Raw genomic sequence first — 22,774 nt, forward strand, 5'->3', positions numbered from 1 at the left:
AACAGGTAATGCCTAAAAGGGCCAGTAGATGGCAGCAGAAATTAACAGAGTGCTATGACGTGCTGTCGTTGACAAAAGGCACTAAATAAAATGTACCAAATATGTTAGCGCTGTACAGACTCGAACAAATCACTATTTAAGCAACTATTACCAAGTCTGTTTTCTTCAAGAACTTATATATTACTAAAGAAGCAACATTTATGAATTTACTTATACAGTTTTGAATGTTAAACTGAACACAATTTAACATAAAGGATTGTCTGAACTTATTGGTAAAACAACGTTACGAGCTTTATCATTACTTTTAGAAAATTATTTCTAATAAAATAAACAGCAAAGCGTAACTTACATCAAACAGACGCACACAAAGTCAACAAACAATTGAATAAATGCGGGTGCATGCAGTACAGCGTTTTCCGCGTATCAGATACAGAAATAATAGTGTGCATGCTCACGCATAACCTGTGAGCGTGATGACGCAACAGACAGCATGATCAGACTTTTGCACATTATCTATCTATCTATCTATCTATCTATCTATCTATCTATCTATCTATCTATCTATCTATCTATCTATCTATCTATCATATATAGATATAGATATAGATATATAGATAGATAGATAGAGGTGTGTATATATATATATATATATATATATATATATATATATATATATATATATATATATATATATATAGATATATATATATATAGATAGATATATATAGATAGATATATATATATAGATATATATATATATATATATATATATATATATATATATAGATATATATATATATATATATATATATATATATATATATATATATATAGATAGTCTTTCAGTATGCATGAATTTGTTAAACAGTACCCAGGCTTAATGTAACTTTAGTTCAAAATTTAGACATGGTCATGTAATTGTTAGTATGGAATTTGTATTATCCCATGTCAGACTTTGATTGATATCACTTGCTCAAGATGACAGCACAATTGAAAGTTATTTTATCTGAACTTCATTTCTTGTTTGCAGGATTTTGCTGTTCCAGAATTTCGTGCTCAAGAGGTCAGCTCAGCATCTCAAATTTTGCAGCAACAGCAACAGCTTCGACGACGTCCCTCCTTGCTCTCAGAATTTCACCCAGGCTCTGACAGGTAAATTCTAAAAGCTACTGGAACTAATTTTTGTAGTTTTGAGGAAGAGGTGAACATGAGACCCACTGGTGTGACATTTACATTTAAATGTAAATAGTAATGTTCTGATTGTGTCGAGTGGATGGTTATTTTTAAGTTTAAATTTGAATACATCATAGCTACCAGCAGAAGTCAAGGATATTTTTCAGTTTTTGCCTGCAATCAGAAACATAGTTATTACTTGAATATGATTTAAAGGAGACACTCATGAGTAGAATAGCAGGGATGAGTGTACTTGCTTAGATACATAGTCCTTCTGATACTGTCGATTAACCGATAGAACTATAACTAAGGTCCATTGAGGGAAATAATTATTTGTTCCCCTGCTGAATTTGTGAGTTTGCTTACTTACAAAGAAATGAACAGTCTCTAATTTTTATGGCAGTTTCATTTTGATGGAGAGAGATGGAATATCAACCAAAAATCCAGAAAAAACACATTACATAAAAGTTATAAATTGATCTGCATGTCATTGAGGCATGATCTTGCATGGAGCTCCAAACCAAGGGCGATTGATGGTCATTTTATATTTCCATTTCCGAATAATTATACCAACAGTTGTCACCTTCTCACCAAGCTTCTTGCTGACGGTCTTGTATCCCATTCCAGCCTTGTGCAGGTCTACAATCTTGTCCCTGACATCCTTTGACAGCACTTTGGTCTTGCCCATGGTGGTGGAAAGGTTGAAATGGAAGAAATTGATTCTGTGGACAGGTGTGCTTTATACACATAACGAATTGAGATCAGGAGTATCTGTAATTAATTGAATGATTGATTAAAAATCTGTGTGCCACATGGGCACACAGCCAGTCTGTGAAAGCCAGAATTCTCCCTGGGTTGTAGGGGATCAAATACTTATTTAATTCAATGACGTGCAAATCAATTTTTAACTTTTATGCAATGTGTTTTTGTTTTTTTTTGTATTTTTGGTTGATATTCTGTCTCTCTCCATTAAAACGAAACTACCATACACATTAGAGACTTTAATTTTTAAGTGAGAAAATGTACAAATTCAGCAGAGGATAAAATATTTATTTACCCCACTGTACTTCAATGTCATCATATCGACAGAGGTTCTACAGACACTTTGGCAGAGACCTAATATTGGCCCAATATATTGGCATCCTAATTTGTTGATATATCAGACCCTACTTTCTTTGTGTAGTGATCTTATTTGCTTATATTTTAAACTTTTTTAAAAAACCTTTTTGAAGTATTGATGAACAAAAATACATTTCTTATTAGAATCTAAAAATTTTATAGTAATAAGGATCTAAACCTTATTCTGTCCATCTGAATGTGTCATTGGATATCATTACATTGACACAGATGGGAATTCCCTCAAATACAATTTTTAGTATGATAGTACATGTACTTCACATCTCCAATTCCAAAACAAAAGTAATGATTTCCCTTAGTCATTTCTTTGCTAGGTTTGTTTGAATGTTAAGTCTCATTGTAATAAAGGAGGCATCTTTTTTTCTCTCAACTTTAGTTCATAGGTAGAGGACCTGACGTTCTCCTCTGATATATTTTATCAATAGCTTTGAAGGCCTTGTTTAAAAAAAAAAAAAAAAAAAAAAAAAAAAAAAAAAGCCTGAAACCATGAGAATTGACACTTGTAGTGTGCAGTTTTAGGTTGTGATTAGAAAGATGAATTTTAAACTGCATTACAACATTCCCTCTGAAATGTACATGATCATCCTGATAATATTTCCACATGTAGCCATTTATGCACGAGTTGTCCCTGGTGGGACACCGCTATATACACAAATAAAGTTATTTGTGTATGATGCAATAAACCCACAAGTTAATCAAAACAAAGCAATGAATTGAACAATGTATTGTGTTATTACTAACTAGCCAACCCGCGGCGCTTTTTTAATGATTTTTAAGCACAGGGAAAAAATTAACATTTGAAAAATCCGTAATTTAATAAACCACCAAGAAAGTAACATTGTAAAAATGCACGATACGAACCAACATACAATTGTCCGTGACTGAAAACTGGAGGACCGCCGTCGCACCTTCTCCTCCCGCTCGGGCGCTGAGGGCGGAACGGGAGGAGAGGGGAAGGACGCCCATTCCACCCCCTCCATCATGCTAGTTCAATATGCACTGCCTGCTCATGTGCCCACCCCCAACTCGTCACCTGAGTCGTTTTCATCTTTGCACAGTCTACATGCACCTGTGAGTCACGTTGACTGTTCATTTTCCAAACAGCGCCTCATTCGCTTTTGTCTCTGGTACAGTCCAAATGCACCTCTGCTCCACGTAGACTTTTCATTGTTCTTTGCGGTTCTGGCTGCTTTTCTATATATAATCCACCAAGTCACCCGACCATAGTAGTAGCAAGGAAGGTTGGGTGTAACAAAGGGCAGGGACGTAATCAGTGCAAGCGTATTACCCGCACTTACTGGGAATTCCTCGTTCATGGGGAACAATTGCAAGCCCCAGTTTCCAGCACGAATGGGGTTCAACGGCTTACCCACGCCTCTCTGCGCCGGGTAGACACACGTTGATCCATTCAGTGTAGCGCGCGTGCAGTTACCTGATGCAGGAATCTGTATAACATTGAAAGAAGTGTTGTTTCCATGAAATACATTTGAAGCGGTGGCAATGGAAGGCAAATGAACAGTCACGTGGGTCACAGCTGGATTGACGCCGTGTTTTGTGTCACCCGACCATGGTAGTAGCGGGGGGGTGAATAAAGGGCAGGGACGTAATCGGTGCGAGCGTATGACCCGCACTTACTGGGAATTCCTCGTTCGTGGAAGTGTTTATTTGATCTTTGGAACTCAGGCTTTACACATTCTATAGTTTATGCCTACTACATTTTGTAACATTTATTACTAAAATATGAAAAAGTTTCTGTTTTAACAATGTGTTTACACAGATTACTTTAGAAACGGAACACGAATGAAATGTGTGTGTTCCAAATAACAATCTATTATTTCCACTGTAAAACTCCACTTCACTCCCAGATAATCAATCAAGGCATGAGCTGGGAAAAGTTCGCTCACGTTCTAACTCGGTGGGGGGATGGAATAGCCGGCTGCTGGCAGCTTGTCTTTTATCAGCACATTTAGAGGACAAAGGATGCTGGCGGAGAGGTGTGAACAGATTTAACAAGCGATTTAAGGTGGGACGGATCTACGAGTTTTTTCGTAGGCTCTGGTAATTCTAGTGTTAAATGAGAAAATCTGCTTTTTCGGACATAGTAATATTGAGCAAAATCTTCATAGAAGCAACCATCAAAGTAAAACAAGATTCTGTTGAATTTCACTGTTTGCCAGCTTTCCATACTGAAACAAATTAAAATATTTAGGAAGGGGTAATGAAAAATAAACTGAACAAATCTAATGAGATAATACACTGTACTGTTGTAGGTTTTCACAAATCTGATTAAGGTGAAAAATTTCATTGGTCACAGTTTGAGAAGTGCAGTTTTGGACTGTCATCAAGTCAGTTCTGTATGTGAATGATTAAATAATAAAATCAATGAAAATATGGACTCTTAGAATGGTTGCCCATAGAAAACTGAATTGAATGAGTTTGGTTTATTAAAAAGATGTTGGACTCCAGGCTTTGGAGATTATCATTTCTCCTTAGTTTTCCAGTTGAAACTGTAAACTTACTATATTGTAACAAATGCAAAAGGCCTTTTTTTTTTTTTTTTTTTTTTAATTTATATATATTAAGTGGTTTTGCCTTTAACATGTGTGTCGGTACTGGCTCCCCATTGCATATCCCTGAGCCGTATAAAGGCTAGGTTATATCCCGCGCTGGATGTGAGGGAGTCACTGGGAAAATTGTCAGGCTTGGATACATGTGTGGGAAAAATATTTCTAAATACATGGTACTGCTGAGGGGTCAGCCGTGAATTTCAACAAGAAGCTGTTTACACGTGTGCCAGAATAATGAACAAAGGGCTGAATATGACTAAACAGGTCATCAAAACCCAAGGTTAGGCATGCAAAACATTCAAAATTCTTCTACACATCATATAGGTCTGAATATATCTGTGTCCTTTGGAATTCATTTGTCCCATTCTGATTTGGCACGGCACAGTAAGTTGTTATTGTCACCTATCTCCTTGCGTGCACGCATCTTTGCATGCCGTTTCTCTTTTGATTTAACACATACTCCATGCAAAATGCCGCCCTGTCCGTCAGTAAACATGTATGAGCAGTCGCCTGCCTGCTGTTTCGTCTCACACAGTGATGTGATGAAGCCTGCGTTTTAAGGTTGAAGGTGTATTAGAGTTGTTTTACCAGGGTGCTCTGTGATTGACAGTGGACAGTAAACTTTGTTAAAATGGTATCAAAAATGCCACTTTGCTAGTAGTTACTTCAGTCATTTTAGTGTGCGCACTATATGTTCTGTTACCAGTAAATTCTTCAATGGGAGCTCATCGACAAAGACACATGGAAAATAACATTTAGTAAAAAAACCAAAAAAAAGTAATAAATTCATTACTTGACACTCAAGAACTCTGTACAAAAACATTTTAAAGACAAATCATTAAAATAAATATACCAATCAACTTTCACGTCATATGTGGTGCCTTGCTCTTAAACATTTACTCAGGTAGTTTTTTATCTGGGGGATTGGGAAAAAATTTCAAAAGGAAAGGCTTTGTTGTGGAACTCAAATTTCACCTCTGTCATATGAGTGATTAAAACCGTGTGAATGAAATAGTTTTAAGTTTTATGGAATAAAAGAGAGAGAGTGCGCCCCAGTTGGAATGTTATGTCCAGATCTGCTGAACAGCAAAAGTTATTGTTTACCAAAAATAACTTTTAATATTAACAATGTAGCATGCACTTATACTAGCAAATATTAACATTAATATTTACATATTGTATGATTCTGTGTCAGTTTTTTTTTAATATTGTTTTAGTATTGGCTTATGTGCCATCTGCGAGTTTCTGTAATCTTTCAGCAAGTTCCAAAAATATTCACATTTAATTATTCATTGCCAAATCATGAAAAAACCAAGGGGCAACTTTATTATGTTAAAATATTGTTTTTGACAATTATACATTATAGGCCCTTAATTTTGCAACCTTTTTTTTCCCAACTGTACTAAATTTTCTCTTGCATGTGTATCTATCTCAGTGAGCCCTCATTTTAAAAAAGATTATTTCAGTGATTGAGTACCACACAACTTTCGTCTAATGCTGTACCTGCAGGCTAGAAATGCCAAGGGGGGCACAATATTCGATATTAGACATGTTTATCATTATGCTCATTACACAGAGGAGAACCAAGATTCCCCTGCCCCCAGTCCTAACCCAACTCTTCAAGGTAACTTGACATTTTTTTGACTTTTTGGCTTTTTGGCTTTTTTTGACATAAAGCAATGCGCAGAAATTTCTGTGTGAAACATCTCCCCCTGTTCGATCCTGTACCTAATCGCAAAGAGTACAAAGACTACAACCACAGGGAGTACCATATTACATCAATGTACAGTTTTATTAAATATTAAAGGGGAAAATGTGTCCTTGGGTCTTCACTGACAAAAAATAGGTATAACTGGGTCTAGAAGCCAAAAATTTTTGAGAACCACTGCTATAAACTTTATACTGAATTTGTATTTTTAAACTTGTTAATTTAGAAAAGCATATACTAGTCAAAGTACATTAATGTGTAAAAAAAAAAAAAAAAAAAGTGAAACATTCTCATAATACATTTTCATTTACTACATTAGTTTTTAATTTTATACTTTGGAAATATTTTTTTTACTTTTGCAGTAGAATAATTTTTCTACATATGCTGTATGTATTTTCATGTTTTTCATTTTTCAATCTGATTTATGTTGTTGTTACTTGATACTTCCCTGCTTTACTAGACCACCAGAAAGGAGGCATGGCTATGAGCAGCAGTTCCATACTTTGTCCTCTCAGTCAGATCATGAAGGTGTGGAGTCCAAACGCCAGCGAGTTGAACAACTTTCAGAAGGTCATTTCCAGCGCTCCACCTCAGCTGGGGTTCTGCCCTTAGCTCATAACTTACAAGATGGGCTGAGAGTTTCAGGAGATGTAAAAAAGGTGAATATATTTCATTGACATTTTACCAGGGTATTCTACTGTAATTGCTTCAATTTATGATTTGTGTTTTGGTTTATTGGGTTTAATACTCCTACTCCATTACCAAAATGTTATGCATCTTAATGCAAATACATTCTATTCTGCATTAATTCTAAGAAAAGCAAAGTGGAACAATTTACTTGTAAAGGACCAGAGTATTCTGTGTCCAGTTATATTAATCTCTGGCATTGCCTCATGTTGCCTAATTTGTGAAAGATATGCTACATAATATATTACAAAGTCTTGTAGAGAAGACTCGAAGAGCGTCACAAAGGAACAGAAAATGCTAAAAAAACTATCTGACATCAGGATTGCAAAATTGAAAAAAAGTGTTTTGTACACATTGCACAAATGCATGTTGCTTATATATGTTCAATTTCGTGAGTGGAGATGGGTGGCTTGTTCATAGAAATTTGTCCTACAGTAGAAATTCAAGAAGTCTGTGATTTCATTACATCTGCTGTACTGAGTAGACATTTCTGTACAATTCCTCTCCGAACTGTTTTTCTTTAATTGATTTTGTTTGTTGATGCAAGGACTAAAGCAGGGTTGGGCAACTCTTTTTATGGGGGCCACATGAGAAAACCAGCTTGTTGAGGAAGGCCGAACACATTCTGTCAAATGTTATACAGTGATCGCTCGCTATATCGCGCTTCGCCTTTCGCGGCTTCACTCTATCGCGGATTTTATATGTAAGCATATTTAAATATATATCGCAGATTTTTTGCTGGTTCGTGGATTTCTGAGGACAATGGGTCTTTTAATTTCTGGTTCATGCTTCCTCAGTTGGTTTGCCCAGTTGATTTCATACAAGGGACGCTATTGGCAGATGGCTGAGAAGCTACCCAACTTACTTTTCTTTCTCTCTCTCTTGCGCTGACTACCTGTGATCCTGACGTAGGGGGTGTGAGCAGGGGGGCTGTTCGCACACCTAGATGTACGGACGCTCATCTAAAAATTCTGAAAGATTATCTTCACGTTGCTACCTTCTGTGTGCAGCTTTTAAGTATGCTGCACGGTGCTTCGCATACTTAAAAGCTCAAAGGGCACGTATTGATTTTTGACTTTGTTTTTCTCTCTCTCTCTCTCTCTCTCTCTCTCTCTCTCTCCCTGCTCCTGACGGAGGGGGTGTGAGCTGCCGCCTTCAACAGCTTTGTACCGCAAGCCAAACAGCCCTATTGATTTGTTTGCTTTCCTCTCTGTTTCCTTTGAAGAGGAAGATATGTTTGCATTCTTTTAATTATGAGACAGAACTGTCATCTCTGTCTTGTCATGGAGCACAGTTTAAACTTTTGAAAAAGAGACAAATGTTTGTTTGCAGTGTTTGAATAATGTTCCTGTTTCTCTACAACCTCCTGTGTTTCTGCGCAAATCTGTGACCCAAGCATGACAATATAAAAATAACCATATAAACATATGGTTTCTACTTCGCGGATTTTCTTATTTCGCGGGTGGCTCTGGAACGCAACCCCCGCGATGGAGGAGGGATTACTGTATTATGGTAGACTTAATGCTTTTTTCATCATAATAAAATGAATATAGACCGCATATTCACAGATTTTGTTTGATTTATTGAACCTTGAGACATACACATGCTATATAGCACACTTTCTTATAACATCTACAATTCCTGATTGTGTAAAACAAACAAAAAAATAAATACATTTTACTATATTAATCACTTGTAAAGTATTTTAGTGTTTCTGTACCTTTGACAAATGACTGGGAGAAATTAAGTCTTTGAGTGCACTGAAGTCAGGTGTAATTCTTGATGTTGTTCGCAGAACAGCAGACAGATGGTCATCACTGAGAGATCATCTGTACCTGAATTTGTTGAATTTCATTACTGAGAATGTCAGTTTACATATGTATGTTAATCCAACAAGGACATGCATTCTCTGAGCTAATCTTCTCAAGTTTGGGAAATTCTCCTTTTTGGGAGAATTATACTATGTCAGTAATGGCACTAACTTGAAGTTTTCTGCCAGCAATGCATCACACTGCAAGTCTATAAGTTCAGTTTGTAAATCACTGGGGCAATTGTCCACATTACATATAAAAGTAGAGGAGATGCTGAATATTTCTGTTTTCACTGCTTTGAAGTCTTCAAATCGCCTGTAAAACTTTCCATGCAGTGCCCAGACCATGGCTGCATATTTGTTAAGCTGATCAACAGATAAATTCTTCTATCTCAGTGTGGATAGATGCGTCAATGTGTTCCTCTCTACTTGTTGAGAGAGATGCAGCAGCTTCCTTAAGAAAGGCCTTGACTATGCTGTGCATAGCATGTCCAAAGATACTTTTGCCTTGCAATTCTGTGTTCAGTTCACTCATTAGTGCCATCACATCAACAACAAATGCTAAATCAGGTAGCCACTCAGTGCTGCTTAGTTCAGGGATGGGTTTTCCTTTCATTTGACAAAACTCTTGAATCTCTGATTTCAGATCCCAGACCTCTTTGACCACTTGACATCTGTGTGGTACCCCAGATCAGCATGATCAGTCTCATGCTCCTCCAACGATGTAGCAAACTGTCTGTGATGTTGGGCCCTAGCCCTGATGAAATTTACAGTGTTTATTAAAGCATCAACCACATAATTAATTTTCAGCACTGATTTGCATAGCACTTCTAGGTAAATAAAACAATGTAAAAATATGAGTTGTTGGACTGGATTAATCTCGGCCACTTTTTCTTGCATCCTTTTTAAAAGTCCAACATTGTTGCTTGTCAAAATTAGGAGAACCATCATTTGTCACAACAATTAACTTTTCCCACTGCAGTCCCAACTTTTGTATGCATGTATTGACTTCAGCAAATAAATCATTACTGGTTGTTGTCCCTTTCATTCACGCGTAGAAGCTAATTCCTCATCCATCCATCCTCTTCCGCTTATCCGAGGTCGGGTTGTGGGGGCAGCAGCTTGAGCAGAGATGCCCAGACTTCCCTCTCCCCGGCCACTTCTTCTAGCTCTTCCGGGAGAATCCTGAGGCGTTCCCAGGCAAGCCGGGAGACATAGTCCCTCCAGCGTGTCCTGGGTCTTCCCTGGGGCCTCCTCCCGGTTGGACGTGCCCGGAACACCTCACCAGGGAGGCGTCCAGGAGGCATCCTGATCAGATGCCCGAGCCATCTCATCTGACTCCTCTCAATGCGGAGGAGCAGCGGCTCTACTCTGAGCCCCTCCCGGATGACTGAGCTTCTCACCCTATCTTTAAGGGAGAGCCCAGACACCCTGCGGAGGAAACTCATTTCAGCTGCTTGTATTCGCGATCTCGTTCTTTCAGTCACTACCCATAGCTCATGACCATAGGTGAGGGTAGGAGCGTAGATCAACTGGTAAATTGAGAGCTTTGCCTTACGGCTCAGCTCCTTTTTCACCACGACAGACCGATGCAGAGCCCGCATCACTGCGGACGCCGCACCAATCCGCCTGTCGATCTCACACTCCATTCTTCCCTCACTCGTGAACAAGACCCCCGAGATACTTGAACTCCTTCACTTGAGGCAGGATCTCGCTCCCAACAATGAGAGGGCACTCCACCCTTTTCCGTCTGAGGACCATGGTCTCGGATTTGGAGTTGCTGATTCCCATCCCAGCCACTTCACACTCTGCTGCGAACCGATCCAGAGAGAGCTGAAGATCACGGCCTGATGAAGCAAACAGGCCAACGTCATCTGCAAAAAGTAGTGACCCAAACCTGAGTCCACCAAACCGGACCCCCTCAGCACCCTGGCTGCGCCTAGAAATTCTGTCCATAAAAGTTATGAACAGAATCGGTGACAAAGGGCAGCCCTGGCGGAGTCCAACTCTCACTGGAAACGGGTTCGACTTACTACCGGCAATGCAGACCAAGCTCTGATGCTGGTTGTACAGGGACCGAACAGCCCTTATCAGGGGGTCCGGTACCCCATACTCCCGGAGCACCCCCCACAGGATTCCCCGAGGGACCCAGTCAAACGCCTTTTCCAAGTCCACAAAACACATGTAGACTGGTTGGGCAAACTCCCATGCACCCTCCAGGACTCTGCTAAGGGTGTAGAGCTGGTCCACTGTTCTGCGACCAGGACGAAAACCACACTGTTCCTCCTGATAATTTAATATTGTTTTCTTTTTGTTTTTTTTTTTTGTATCAGTAAGGTGCTGCTGGAGTATGTGAATTTCCCCTTGGGATTAATAAAGTATCTATCTATCTGAATCCGAGGTTCGACTGTCCGAACCCCCGAATAGACTTTTCCAGGGAGGCTGAGGAGTGTGATCCCTCTGTAGTTGGAACACACCCTCCAGTCCCCCTTCTTAAAGAGGGGGACCACCACCCCGGTCTGCCAATCCAGAGGCACTGTCCCTGATGTCCATGCGATGTTGCAGAGACGTGTCAAGCCCGTTCCTGATCATTTCAAAAAGTCTTTTTGGTATTCCTTTCACAAAAGTCAGCAACTGCGCTTTGTCATGAACATCACAGCTCTCATCCAAGGCCAAGGGGAAAAAGTTTACATTTTCCACCTTGCATTTCAACTATAATACCAGGTTCTCCACAATTTCCTCAATCCGCCTTGTAACCATTCGCTGTGAATGTGCATCTTTCTTCTCTGGGCAGAGGATTACCGCCGATTCTAATAAGCACTCTTTAGCAAATTCTCCACGAGAAAAGAGTTGGCTTCTTTTGGTAATTTTGTGAGGTGATATATAGCTGTTTTTTATTGTTCCTTTCCTTTGTTGTATGAAGCTTTGTAAAAAGATCTTGCTGTTTTTGCAGTTCTGCTAACAATTCCTCTGCAGTCCTCGCCGCCTTCTCTTCAGATAAATTTCTGTATTTTTCAGTGTGATGGCTCAAGTTGTAGTCTTTAAATGTAGCAACGTGCTCTTTGCATATCAAACAAATTGCTTTACCGCTAATCTCCATGGAAAAAATACTTGGAAGTCCAGGAGTTGTTTTAATTTTTTGCTGCTCATTTTTGTTCTGTCTTTGAACAAAATGCAGACGAAATGCAGATTAACAATGGGTATCGTCTTCCTTTATTCAGTATAATATGGACAATCTCTGTATCACCCCTTTCTCTGATGCAATCTCCCTAGTAGTTTCCCATACATATCAGTTTTGATCTGTGTCTACACGGTCACATCAAGCTGTGATGCAGACTGACATGCCCAGGCGAGTACTTGCCGTCCACATCTTCTATGGGCCAGACAGAACCAGACCATGGGTCGCACAATTCCCAGTTGTGGACTAAAAGATGTTTAGTAAATTATTATTAATGTCCACGTTTTCAGATTAAAATGATTTTATAGTTTTCCCCTTCTTGTCATCCTCGTAGAATGGTGTCTCTTTAGAATATTTTAGCAAATAATATGTTCTTGTCTAATTCAGAAAAATCTCAGTAAATAATACAAAATTCTCAGAAAAAAGACCACAAGCAGGTGGTGGCAGATTGTTTCATTTCTTAAATTCTAGTTTCACACCTATTCCCTGTTTTCTGAATTTATGTATGATCCACTGTTTTGTGCATAAAATAAAGAGTGATCTTTATATAACAAGTCATGTTAATTTCTTGAGACATGCTTCTTAAGCTAATGGTTTAAGTGCTCGAGATGTTTTGAATATTACATTTCTAGTCCGATTTACTGCCTTCCTTGTTCCAGGAACAGTCTTTCAGTATGAAAGCAGAAGTTCCTTCCTCTCCTGGTAGCCATCCTGTAGGAGATGAACCAGATTCATCACCTTCCAAATTGTCTAAAGAGGAGCTCATTCAAAGCATGGATCGTGTTGACAGAGAGATTGCAAAAGTTGAGCAACAGATTTTCAAATTAAAGAAGAAACAGGTAAGTAAGATGTTAAAAAGCCTTGAAGTTTTACACTGCTTCTGCAAATGTAAATTTTTGTGTGCCACCTGAATTTCTCATGCATTTAAATTGTTTTCCTACCTAATTCACGATTTGGGATGTGTATAGAATTATTATAATATCACATGAATAGATTTTATTTTTTTTATTAATTTGTTTACAATTTTGTGTATACAGAGAGATGTATAATTTTTAGAAAGTCTAAACAGTCAAAAATCCATTATCAGACAATTTTTAAATGCATATTTTAAAATAATTTTGCTTTGATGATCACATATGTGCCTGTGGTGCTGCACATTAGATGTCTGTGACAGTGCACAGTTTTAATAAAAACAGTAAGGCAACATGGACCCTGTAAGTGTAGATGTGCGGAAGGAATGCTGTGCAGCCACATTGTTCTTGATGAAGATTTGCTGATTACCCTTAACGTGCACTAGAGCAGTTAGTTGTACCATGTTAGCCATTATGAATGTAGAGAAAAGCCAAGCAAAATGACACCTTTTATTGCCTAACTAAAAAGATTACAATATGCAAGCTTTCAAGGCAACTCAGGCCCTGTTGCCTCGAAAGCTTGCATATTGTAATCTTTTTAGTCAGCCAATAAAAGGTGTCATTTTGCTTGGCTTTTCTCTAAGTTCTTGAAACAACATGTATGTGCTGTTTTGCAGTATGTGTCTTATCTCAAGTCTGTGATCAATGTTCAATAACATTCCTAGCTTGAAAAAGTGATGTATTCATAAGTTTTAAGGCTTTTATTTATAATTGGTCTCTGGTGCACATAAGCTACATTATAAAATCCAAGAGCGGCCTAGATATTTTTAAATTGTTTTAAACATATGTATATTTTGAATATATTTTATTAAATATGTTTGACTTTAGAATACATTTTCATGTGGAAATGATTGTGAAGAAATAACCTTGACTTGAAAAATAGCAAACTTACCCTTTAAGAACAATCATTACTTCTTCACCTTTTTAAATTAATGTTTTGCCCTTTTCATTTGCTCTTTAAGCAACAATTGGAAGAAGAAGCAGCTAAGCCACCAGAGCCAGAGAGACCTGTGTCACCACCTCCAGTGGAACAGAAGCATCGAAGCATTGTCCAGATTATTTATGATGAAAACCGGGTTCGTATATTTACCAAATTATGTAAACAGTAACATATAAAAGTTTCATTCTTACTGAAACTTTAAATTTTAGCAGAATTAACTACTATTGGTTTTTGCTCTGTGAATCCTAAAACCATATGGACTGTTTTTTTTTTTTTTTTTTTTTTTTTTTTTTTGTCATTTAAGATACGTTTGAACATACAGATAATTGTGTTTTAAGTTTACTTTTCATTCTTCTTACTCCCTGAGCACGTCTGAAACAATGGCAAGGTCAGTATATGTACAGTGGAAAACAAATGGCCTGAAGCCTTAGGGTAACATGGAAACTGAAAGCTGCAGCCAATTTTTAATATAACACGTTTAGTATTAAATTAAATATGGTTATTTTATTAATACTTATGCCGGTTCTTAGTGTCATGGGGAATTGAGGCTTATCCTACCCCTTACCTTTTCTTTCCTTTTAACTATATGTTTTGATTTTAATCAAATTGATAAAATGCACGGTATACCTGAAGTTTGCTTTATCCTTAAACATAATAATATTTCTTTCAACTGCTATTAACATAAGTTAATTCTAGCTGTCTCAATGTACTGAACCATGGAAATACTATAGATCTACATTTCCCTATAACATAACAAACTAAAGAAAGAGATTCATGGAATGTGTTTAACATTATTAATATTTCCATTTTAAACATTAGTGCACAAATACTGTTTGGTGATCATGTTTGTTTTTGGTGTTTTTATCAATATATATTTTGTTAAAATCAATAAAAGTAAAGATTCCACTTTATTAACTGCAAAAAAAGAGCAAATTTGTAAACAAAAAAAAAAAAAAGTGGGGGGCAGTCACAACTTTTCTTTCTTAGGAAATTCAGTTGTTTTAAAGTGGACAAAACCACTTATTTTTATAAGTCATTTATTGAATCCCTTGTTAGATTTGCTTTTACACTTTCTTATTTAGCTGACACCTTTATCCAAGGCAACTTGCAACATTTATGATACAATTGGTTACATTTCTTTTGGTTTTCCACTTGGAGCACAGGCAGGTCAAGTGACTTGCTCATGATCACACAGTGTCTGTAGTGGAATTTGAACCCACAACATCAGGTTTGAATTCCGAATCCTTAACCACTACAGCACACTGCCTGCTTTTATCTGTTAGTTTAGCAGTCTTAGCAATAAGAATATAAGCGTATCTTAACAACGTTGTAAAAATTAGCAGTAAAAGTATTGGTTCACAGCAGACCTGTATCACTGAAATGTATTGCAAACAGAAAGAAAGCTAACTCAGTTCTGTCAAACAGTAGCCATCCTCTTTTCTCTAAATCAGCTGTTGCCATCAGGTTACAGATTTAAGTTTCCAAAGGTAAAGATCAACAAGTTTTAAGAACTATTTTATTCCTAGGGCTATAACCATTTTAAATTCTGTTACTAGTAGAGATGCTGCTAAATGTTAAATTCTGTATTGTTTTGTGTACTGTTGAAAGTAATTATTCTTCTTTGTGCTAATCTTGAGTGTGTGTTTATGCAATAATATTGATTGTCAATTGTTGTGTCTTTGTTTATCTGTTGGATCTCTATAACAATGTCTTCCTGCTGCAAACAGATTTTTCCTTGAGAGAAGTCTATCTAACCTAATGTAGTATTTCAGGAAATGGAATCATGTAGGTTTTACTTTATAAACAAAACTAGATGTTTGACATTCATATACTATTTTACATTACATTTTACATTTATTTGCTTAGCAGATGCTTTTATCTAAAATGACTAGTATGGTAAAATATAGTAGATTTCATCAGTTGAATAATTCTATAGAAAGAAAGCATTTCCTTATGAAAAGAAAAGGTCATTTGGAAAGAATTCGCCAAATTTGAGGGGGAAAAAATAAGCACTACTTACAATAAGTGCAGACTTGCTCATGAAATTAAGAAAAAGTATTTTGGAATAAACTGATCCCTTCAGCTCATGATGCAGAATAGTCTCTTGGATTAGGTTGTATTTGTTAGGATAACAAACTATTCTTTCTGCTTGAGAAGATGTCAAAGTCAAACCATATGCACAATGTGAGCTGTACAGTATCTTCTGAAATGTGATTATATTACATGTGCAAGTCATTGAGATGTGATTATTTTTATCTGTAGTGTATGTAAAGGTAAAATGAAGTGTCAATTCTCCTGTGGTATAGCGGGTCCGCGGCTTCCAATAAAAAAGGCCGGGTTTTAAATCCGTATAGCCGTGACGTTCTCTGTGGGCGCGATTGCAATACCGCGGGGAGTTAATGAGGTTGTTGGAGCGAGTCGTACCTGCACTCATTGCCTCATTGGCTTCCTGCGGTGTGTGATTACGGCACTGCGCCCACGGAGGCACACGGGGAGTGTATTTATACGGGTCAACACCAGAGAATGGGGGATAGATAAATCGTGGAAGCAAAATAGAAGAATATGGGAGATAGAGATGGAAAGATGTATAGAGGTTAAATGAAGAGAAAGGCAGTCTAAGTGGGAGGTTCTGGCTGCCTGGAAGGAGGAGACAGCATGAGCTGTGACCCCGCGATGAGCGTTAGTTAATGGCGCTCTGGGGGCTAGTTTGCCCCACTGAAAGCTCAAGTGAGTGGGTTGAGCAGGGCAGGTGTCCTCCCAAGGGATCTGTGGAGCGACTGCGGGAGCGCGACAGATGAAGGGAGGAGAGCCAACCTCGGACGGTCTGGCAGTGATGTCCGTAAGGAGGCCAAGATGGAGGTTGGCTGAAGGAGCTCGTGGCTGTGGGGTCTCTGCCGGCTGATGCAGTAATGGGTGAGCCAGGGAGAAAGAGAGAGACAGAGGTGGGCCGGAAAGTAAGGAGAGTAAAGAGAGACTGCATTTTAACTTCTGCATTTTTACCTGCATTTTGATTTTAAACGATTTATTTATTGATGGTTTTTTATCCTCACTGGACACTTGTTTTATGGATTATTTATTGAACCTGAGGCACTGCACTTTTGTTTGGACACTGTTTCTTGTTTTAATAGAAGCACTTATGCACTTTTTGGATATATCCCCTGGCTTCATGTGAAATTTGTCCTCATTTGTCAGCTTATCTTGGTGACATTACAGACAGTTTTGGGTTTAGAGCTCCCAGAAGGCGTTGGGAGCATGGAGAGAACCCGCATCGTCGCAGAGCACAGAAACATTTTACTTCAGTTCTGATTTTTAGACTTCCTAATGCAAGAACCAGGATTTCACGGAGCTGTGCAGTTTATTCAATTTGAATTGCAGTGTAAGAAGTGTTTCTTTTTAAAAAAGCCATCTTCCTTGCACAGGCTCATTTACGTGCGAATTGCTGTGTATTGCTCTACCATAAACTACCTTTCAGTTTGTATCTGCTACAACAACTGCACTAGATTTAAAACATTTCTGAGTCGGCCTGTTGGTTTGTTGAATGTCATTTGTTTACAATTTAATCATTGGAGAAAATACCTAAAATAGCTTTAAAAGCCTGTCATATACTTGTATAAGATTTCATCTCTGTCTAGTTTTTTTTTTATTTGCATGATGTAAGTTAAAGAATCAATAATTGCCTCCCTGGCAAAGTCTGAATATGCAACTCTGACTGAAGTAAACCTAGCATGTGCAATTAACAGACTAAGTGATCAAATTTATCTAGCGTATGTATTTAAGCATCAGTTTTCTTCAATTCAAACACAAATGATAAAGGTAGAACCTGGCAAGCGTATTTAGCCAACTAACCAACTGTAGTACTCCATCCAAAATAAAGTGGCTCTAACGTTCATTTCCATGCTACTCAGTAGCATGAATTTCTCTAGTTATTCAGCTTTAAGCCTCTAAAGGACCAGTTGTTGGATTGCTTAGTGTAAGTTCGTTACTTATGGTGTGGATGTCTTGTTCTGGAGTTTAATGAACTGTACTAACATATACAGGTATAACATATTTGTCTATCATTGTGGCAGTATACCAACTATGTTTGTTTTTTTAAAGGCACAGTTTCTAACACTCTTTTTGTATTAATTTTGTTTTAGAAAAAAGCAGAGGAGGCTCATAAAATATTTGAAGGTCTTGGTCCAAAGGTTGAGTTGGTAAGAATGACTTTTATTTTTTGCTTTATGTTCTGTTTTTATATGTTTATAGAATATTGTTGTTTTTAATAATCAGTCTGTTAATGCAGTATATGTTGAAATATTTAATTTTGTATGAACAGATGAAGCAGCTCATTTCATTGATTATGCAGATAAGCCAAATAGCTGTTTGGTTGAAAACTCAATCTAACCCCCAGATCCCACCCCCCACGCAAATATTATTAACACTAACCGTACTCTGTTTCCTCACAAATCTCACAGACCATTATGTGTGATTCTGGATGTGTGCAAGGTTTCTCCCATGACTCTGAACTGTATACACTAGTTAGAAAATGGGTGTATGCTCCGAAGGGCGTCTGTATGTATGCACATCACACTCTGAGATTGAATACAAAATCTTCTTTCCTTCATTGAGACTATGTACAACAACGTTAAAAAGTGATTAACGGTGCCATCGTTTCATCTCCCATTAGAAACACTACAAGTTAAATGATTACATTACATTTTATCAGTCACATCACTCGGTACTTTTGATATTGTAAAAAAAAAAAAAAAAAAAAAGGCTAGTACTGGTACATTTTTTGAATTATGGTAACAACTAGGTACTAAAGTATCAGTTCTTTTGACATCTCCACTAAGTACATATGACAGTACTGACCCTTTAAACCTGTAAAATCCTACTCCTTAGATCATTTTCACGTAGTTTTCTTCTTTTCACAACAGTGCTATGTTGTGGATGAACTACAAAACACAATCATAAAAGTAATTGCTTCTCCAGAGGCAAATGTTCCTCTCAAAAATTAAAAAATTTCACTCTAAACTGGAGTTTTGTTTTAATGGTAGATTTAATTTTGAATAGGTATTATTGTTGGAGAGACTATTTAAATGAAGAGAGCTGTCCCATTTGGAGAGTGCATTTAAAATGAAAGTATTTTTGAGAGGATATGACTAAATGCCTTACTATTAATTAATACTGCTTGTTGTGGAGGGGGTATGTTTCTGATTGTAGAGCGAGAGAATCAAAGTCAGTATAACATTATTTGGGAAAGTCAATGTATTCAAAGAATGTGTGTAAAACTAGAAGTTAACATTATCAAGAGAGATGTCTTGGGGTTTTTTTTTTTTTTTTTTTTTTTGGATAAAGCACAGAAAGAGAAGCAGATATCTGCTCAAAACTAGGTTAAACATAAGGAGCAAATTAAGTTGCAAGAAACTGTTTTTGAACTTATGTGATACTAAAAGTGGGTTCCTTACAGTGGTCAGTGATGAGGCTGCTCCTTGTTTTTGATTTATACAAATAATCTAGATGAAAATATTTGCAAGATTCTGGTCAAAGTTAAAGGTTGTATCAAGCCAGGAGGGTTGGCAGATACCCCAGAATCAGCAAAGCCATTACAGTAAGATTTGGACAGAACTCTGATTTGGGCAAAGGCAAATGTCAAATGACATTTAATGTTGAAAAGGTATTTTTACACAGGAAGTAATGTTATGTATTAGTACACAATAGTCTTGGGGTGGGATCGGGGAGTCCCAGAAGTACACTATGTGAAAAACGAAGGGTTTGTAGTGCAGTCATTACTGTCAACACCCAGACAGTACACAAAGGTGGCTAAAAAGACTAATAGGATATTAGGTTAAACAGCACATTATGTCATGCACATTTAAGGAGGTGTATGTCTAAGTTGTAAAACACTTTTGTAAACAATCTTCTGAAATATTTTATACAGCATTAGTGAAAGTTTAAAGCATCCTCTTGAATACTGTGTACAGTACTCACCATCCATCCATCCATCCATTTTCCAACCCGCTGAATCCAAACACAGGGTCACGGGGGTCTGCTGGAGCCAATCCCAGCCAACACAGGGCACAAGGCAGGAACCAATCCTGGGCAGGGTGCCAACCCACCGCAGACAGTACTCACCATATTACAAAAATACATTGTCAGCATTGGAGAAAGGCCAGATAAGAGCTGCTAGACTGCTGCCAGCATTTCTGGGTTATGACGAATGCTAGAATGAGATGAATCTTTTCAGTTTACGCAAGCCAAGATTAAAGCACATCATGACAGAATTACATTTATGGAAGTAGTATGTCAGATGCCAACTCTTACTTTAAAATGAGTTCTTCGGCAAGAACACAGGTACTGTTGGAGACTGGTTAAGAGTAAAATTTTGTATTAATGTTGGAAAGTATTTCTTCATAGAGAATGTTAACTTAGTGAAGTAAGTTAGTAAGCACTGTAGTAGATAATAATATTTTGGAGTCCATCAACTGTTGAGTGGGCAATGTTTTCCTTTTTTATGTCTTTTCCTTTACAATTTGACATGGATTGGGCCGAAAGGACTGTGATCATCAAAACGTTTATTCCTCGAAAGGGTAGATTCAGTCGCTTTTACTAGCTTGATTCCTTGAATCGCCATGATGGGTGTGTTTCAAGTTTGTTACAATATTTTGCAAGGATATCAAGAAAGTTAAAATGTGTAACAACTTTTTGTGAAGTGTGAAGATTAAAGCTCCTATAATTATATTGAATAAGTTTTAAAATGTGCAGTTGTTTACATGACATGACATGAATACATGTCTACATACAGTCCATCCGGAAAGTATTCAGAGCATCACTTTTTCCACATTTTATTATGTTACAGCCTTATTCCAAAATGGATTAAATTCATTTTTTTCCTCAGAATTCTACACACAACACCCCATAATGACAACGTGAAAAAAGTTTACTTGAGGTTTTTGCAAATTTATTAAAAATAAAAAAACTGAGTAATCACATGTACATAAGTATTCACAGCCTTTGCTCAATACTTTGTCGATGCACCTTTGGCAGCAATTACAGCCTCAAGTCTTTTTGAATATGATGCCACAAGCTTGGCACACCTATCCTTGGCCAGTTTCGCCCATTCCTCTTTGCAGCACCTGTCAAGCTCCATCAGGTTGGATGGGAAGCGTCGATGCACAGCCATTTTAAGATCTCTCCAGAGATGTTCAATCGGATTCAAGTCTGGGCTCTGACTGGGCCACTCAAGGACATTCACAGAGTTGTCCTGTAGCCACTCCTTTGATATCTTGGCTGTGTGCTTAGGGTCGTTGTCCTGCTGAAAGATGAACCGTCGCTCCAGTCTGAGGTCAAGAGCTCTCTGGAGCAGGTTTTCATCCAGGATGTCTCTGTACATTGCTGCAGTCATCTTTCCCTTTATCCTGACTAGTCTCCCAGTTCCTGCCACTGAAAAACATCCCCACAGCATGATGCTGCCACCACCATGCTTCACTGTAGATATGGTGCCAGGTTTCCTCCAAACGTGACGCCTGGCATTCACACCAAAGAGTTCAATCTTTGTCTCATCAGACCAGAGAATTTTCTTTCTCATGGTCTGAGAGTCCTTCAGGTGCCTTTTGGCAAACTCCAGGCGGGCTGCCATGTGCCTTTTACTAAGGAGTGGCTTCCATCTGGCCACTCTACCATACAGGCCTGATTGGTGTATTGCTGCAGAGATGGTTGTCCTTCTGGAAGGTTCTCCTGTCTCCACAGAGGACCACTGGAGCTCTGACAGAGTGACCATCGGGTTCTTGGTCACCTCCCTGACTAAGGCCCTTCTCCCCCGATCGCTCAGTTTAGATGGCCGGCCAGCTCTAGGAAGAGTCCTGGTGGTTTTCAAACTTCTTTCACTTACGTATGATGGAGGCCACTGTGCTCATTGGGACCTTCAAAGCAGCAGAAATTTTTCTGTAACCTTCCCTAGATTTGTGCCTCGAGACAATCCTGTCTCTGAGGTCTACAGTCAATTCCTTTGACTTCATGCTTGGTCTGTGCACTGACATGAACTGTCAACTGTGGGACCTTATATAGACAGGTGTGTGCCTTTCCAAATCATGTCCAATCAACTGAATTTACCACAGGTGGACTCCAATTAAGCTGCAGAAACATCTCAAGGATGATCAGGGGAAACAGGATGCACCTGAGCTCAATTTTGAGTTTCACGGCAAAGGCTGTGAATACTTATGTACATGTGCTTTCTCAATTTTTTTTATTTTTAATAAATTTGCAAAGACCTCAAGTAAACTTTTTTCACGTTGTCATTGTGGGGTGTTGTGTGTAGAATTCTGAGGAAGAAAATGAATTTAATCCATTTTGGAATAAGGCTGTAACATAACAAAATGTGGAAAAAGTGATGTGCTGTGAATACTTTCCTGATGCACTGTATTGCATATGAATGATTTTTGTCCAGTTTTGAAAGAGAAAAAACAGGTTTGTACAATGCCTCCTGTGCAGTTCTCTGAGCATGCATAATCTAGCTCTTCTGCAATATGTAAAAATATTAGTATACCCTTTTGACCTAAAGGTACTCTAATTTCTCTCTTATTAATTTTATTTTTAAATGCATTATCTGAATAATGTTATTCTGTCAACAGTGCAGAAATCTCAGTTTCAAGTTATATTTTACCTTTGTAGTCTACATTAATTTG

The 22,774-nt window shown here is 37.9% G+C and overlaps 1 protein-coding gene across 1 annotated transcript in view; it reads left to right on the forward strand.

The window, feature by feature from the left end:
- The window catches only part of ncor1 (nuclear receptor corepressor 1), a 237,649-nt gene that overhangs the window by 54,993 nt on the left and 159,882 nt on the right, over positions 1-22,774 (forward strand). Inside the window, 5 exon segments of the mRNA XM_051931234.1 lie at positions 1,031-1,152; positions 7,046-7,244; positions 12,920-13,099; positions 14,134-14,247; positions 18,248-18,304. Of these exon segments, the coding sequence (XP_051787194.1) occupies positions 1,031-1,152; positions 7,046-7,244; positions 12,920-13,099; positions 14,134-14,247; positions 18,248-18,304 (672 nt within the window).

The sequence above is a fragment of the Erpetoichthys calabaricus genome, chromosome 8 (assembly GCF_900747795.2).
Source record: "Erpetoichthys calabaricus chromosome 8, fErpCal1.3, whole genome shotgun sequence".
Lineage (NCBI taxonomy): Eukaryota > Metazoa > Chordata > Cladistia > Polypteriformes > Polypteridae > Erpetoichthys > Erpetoichthys calabaricus.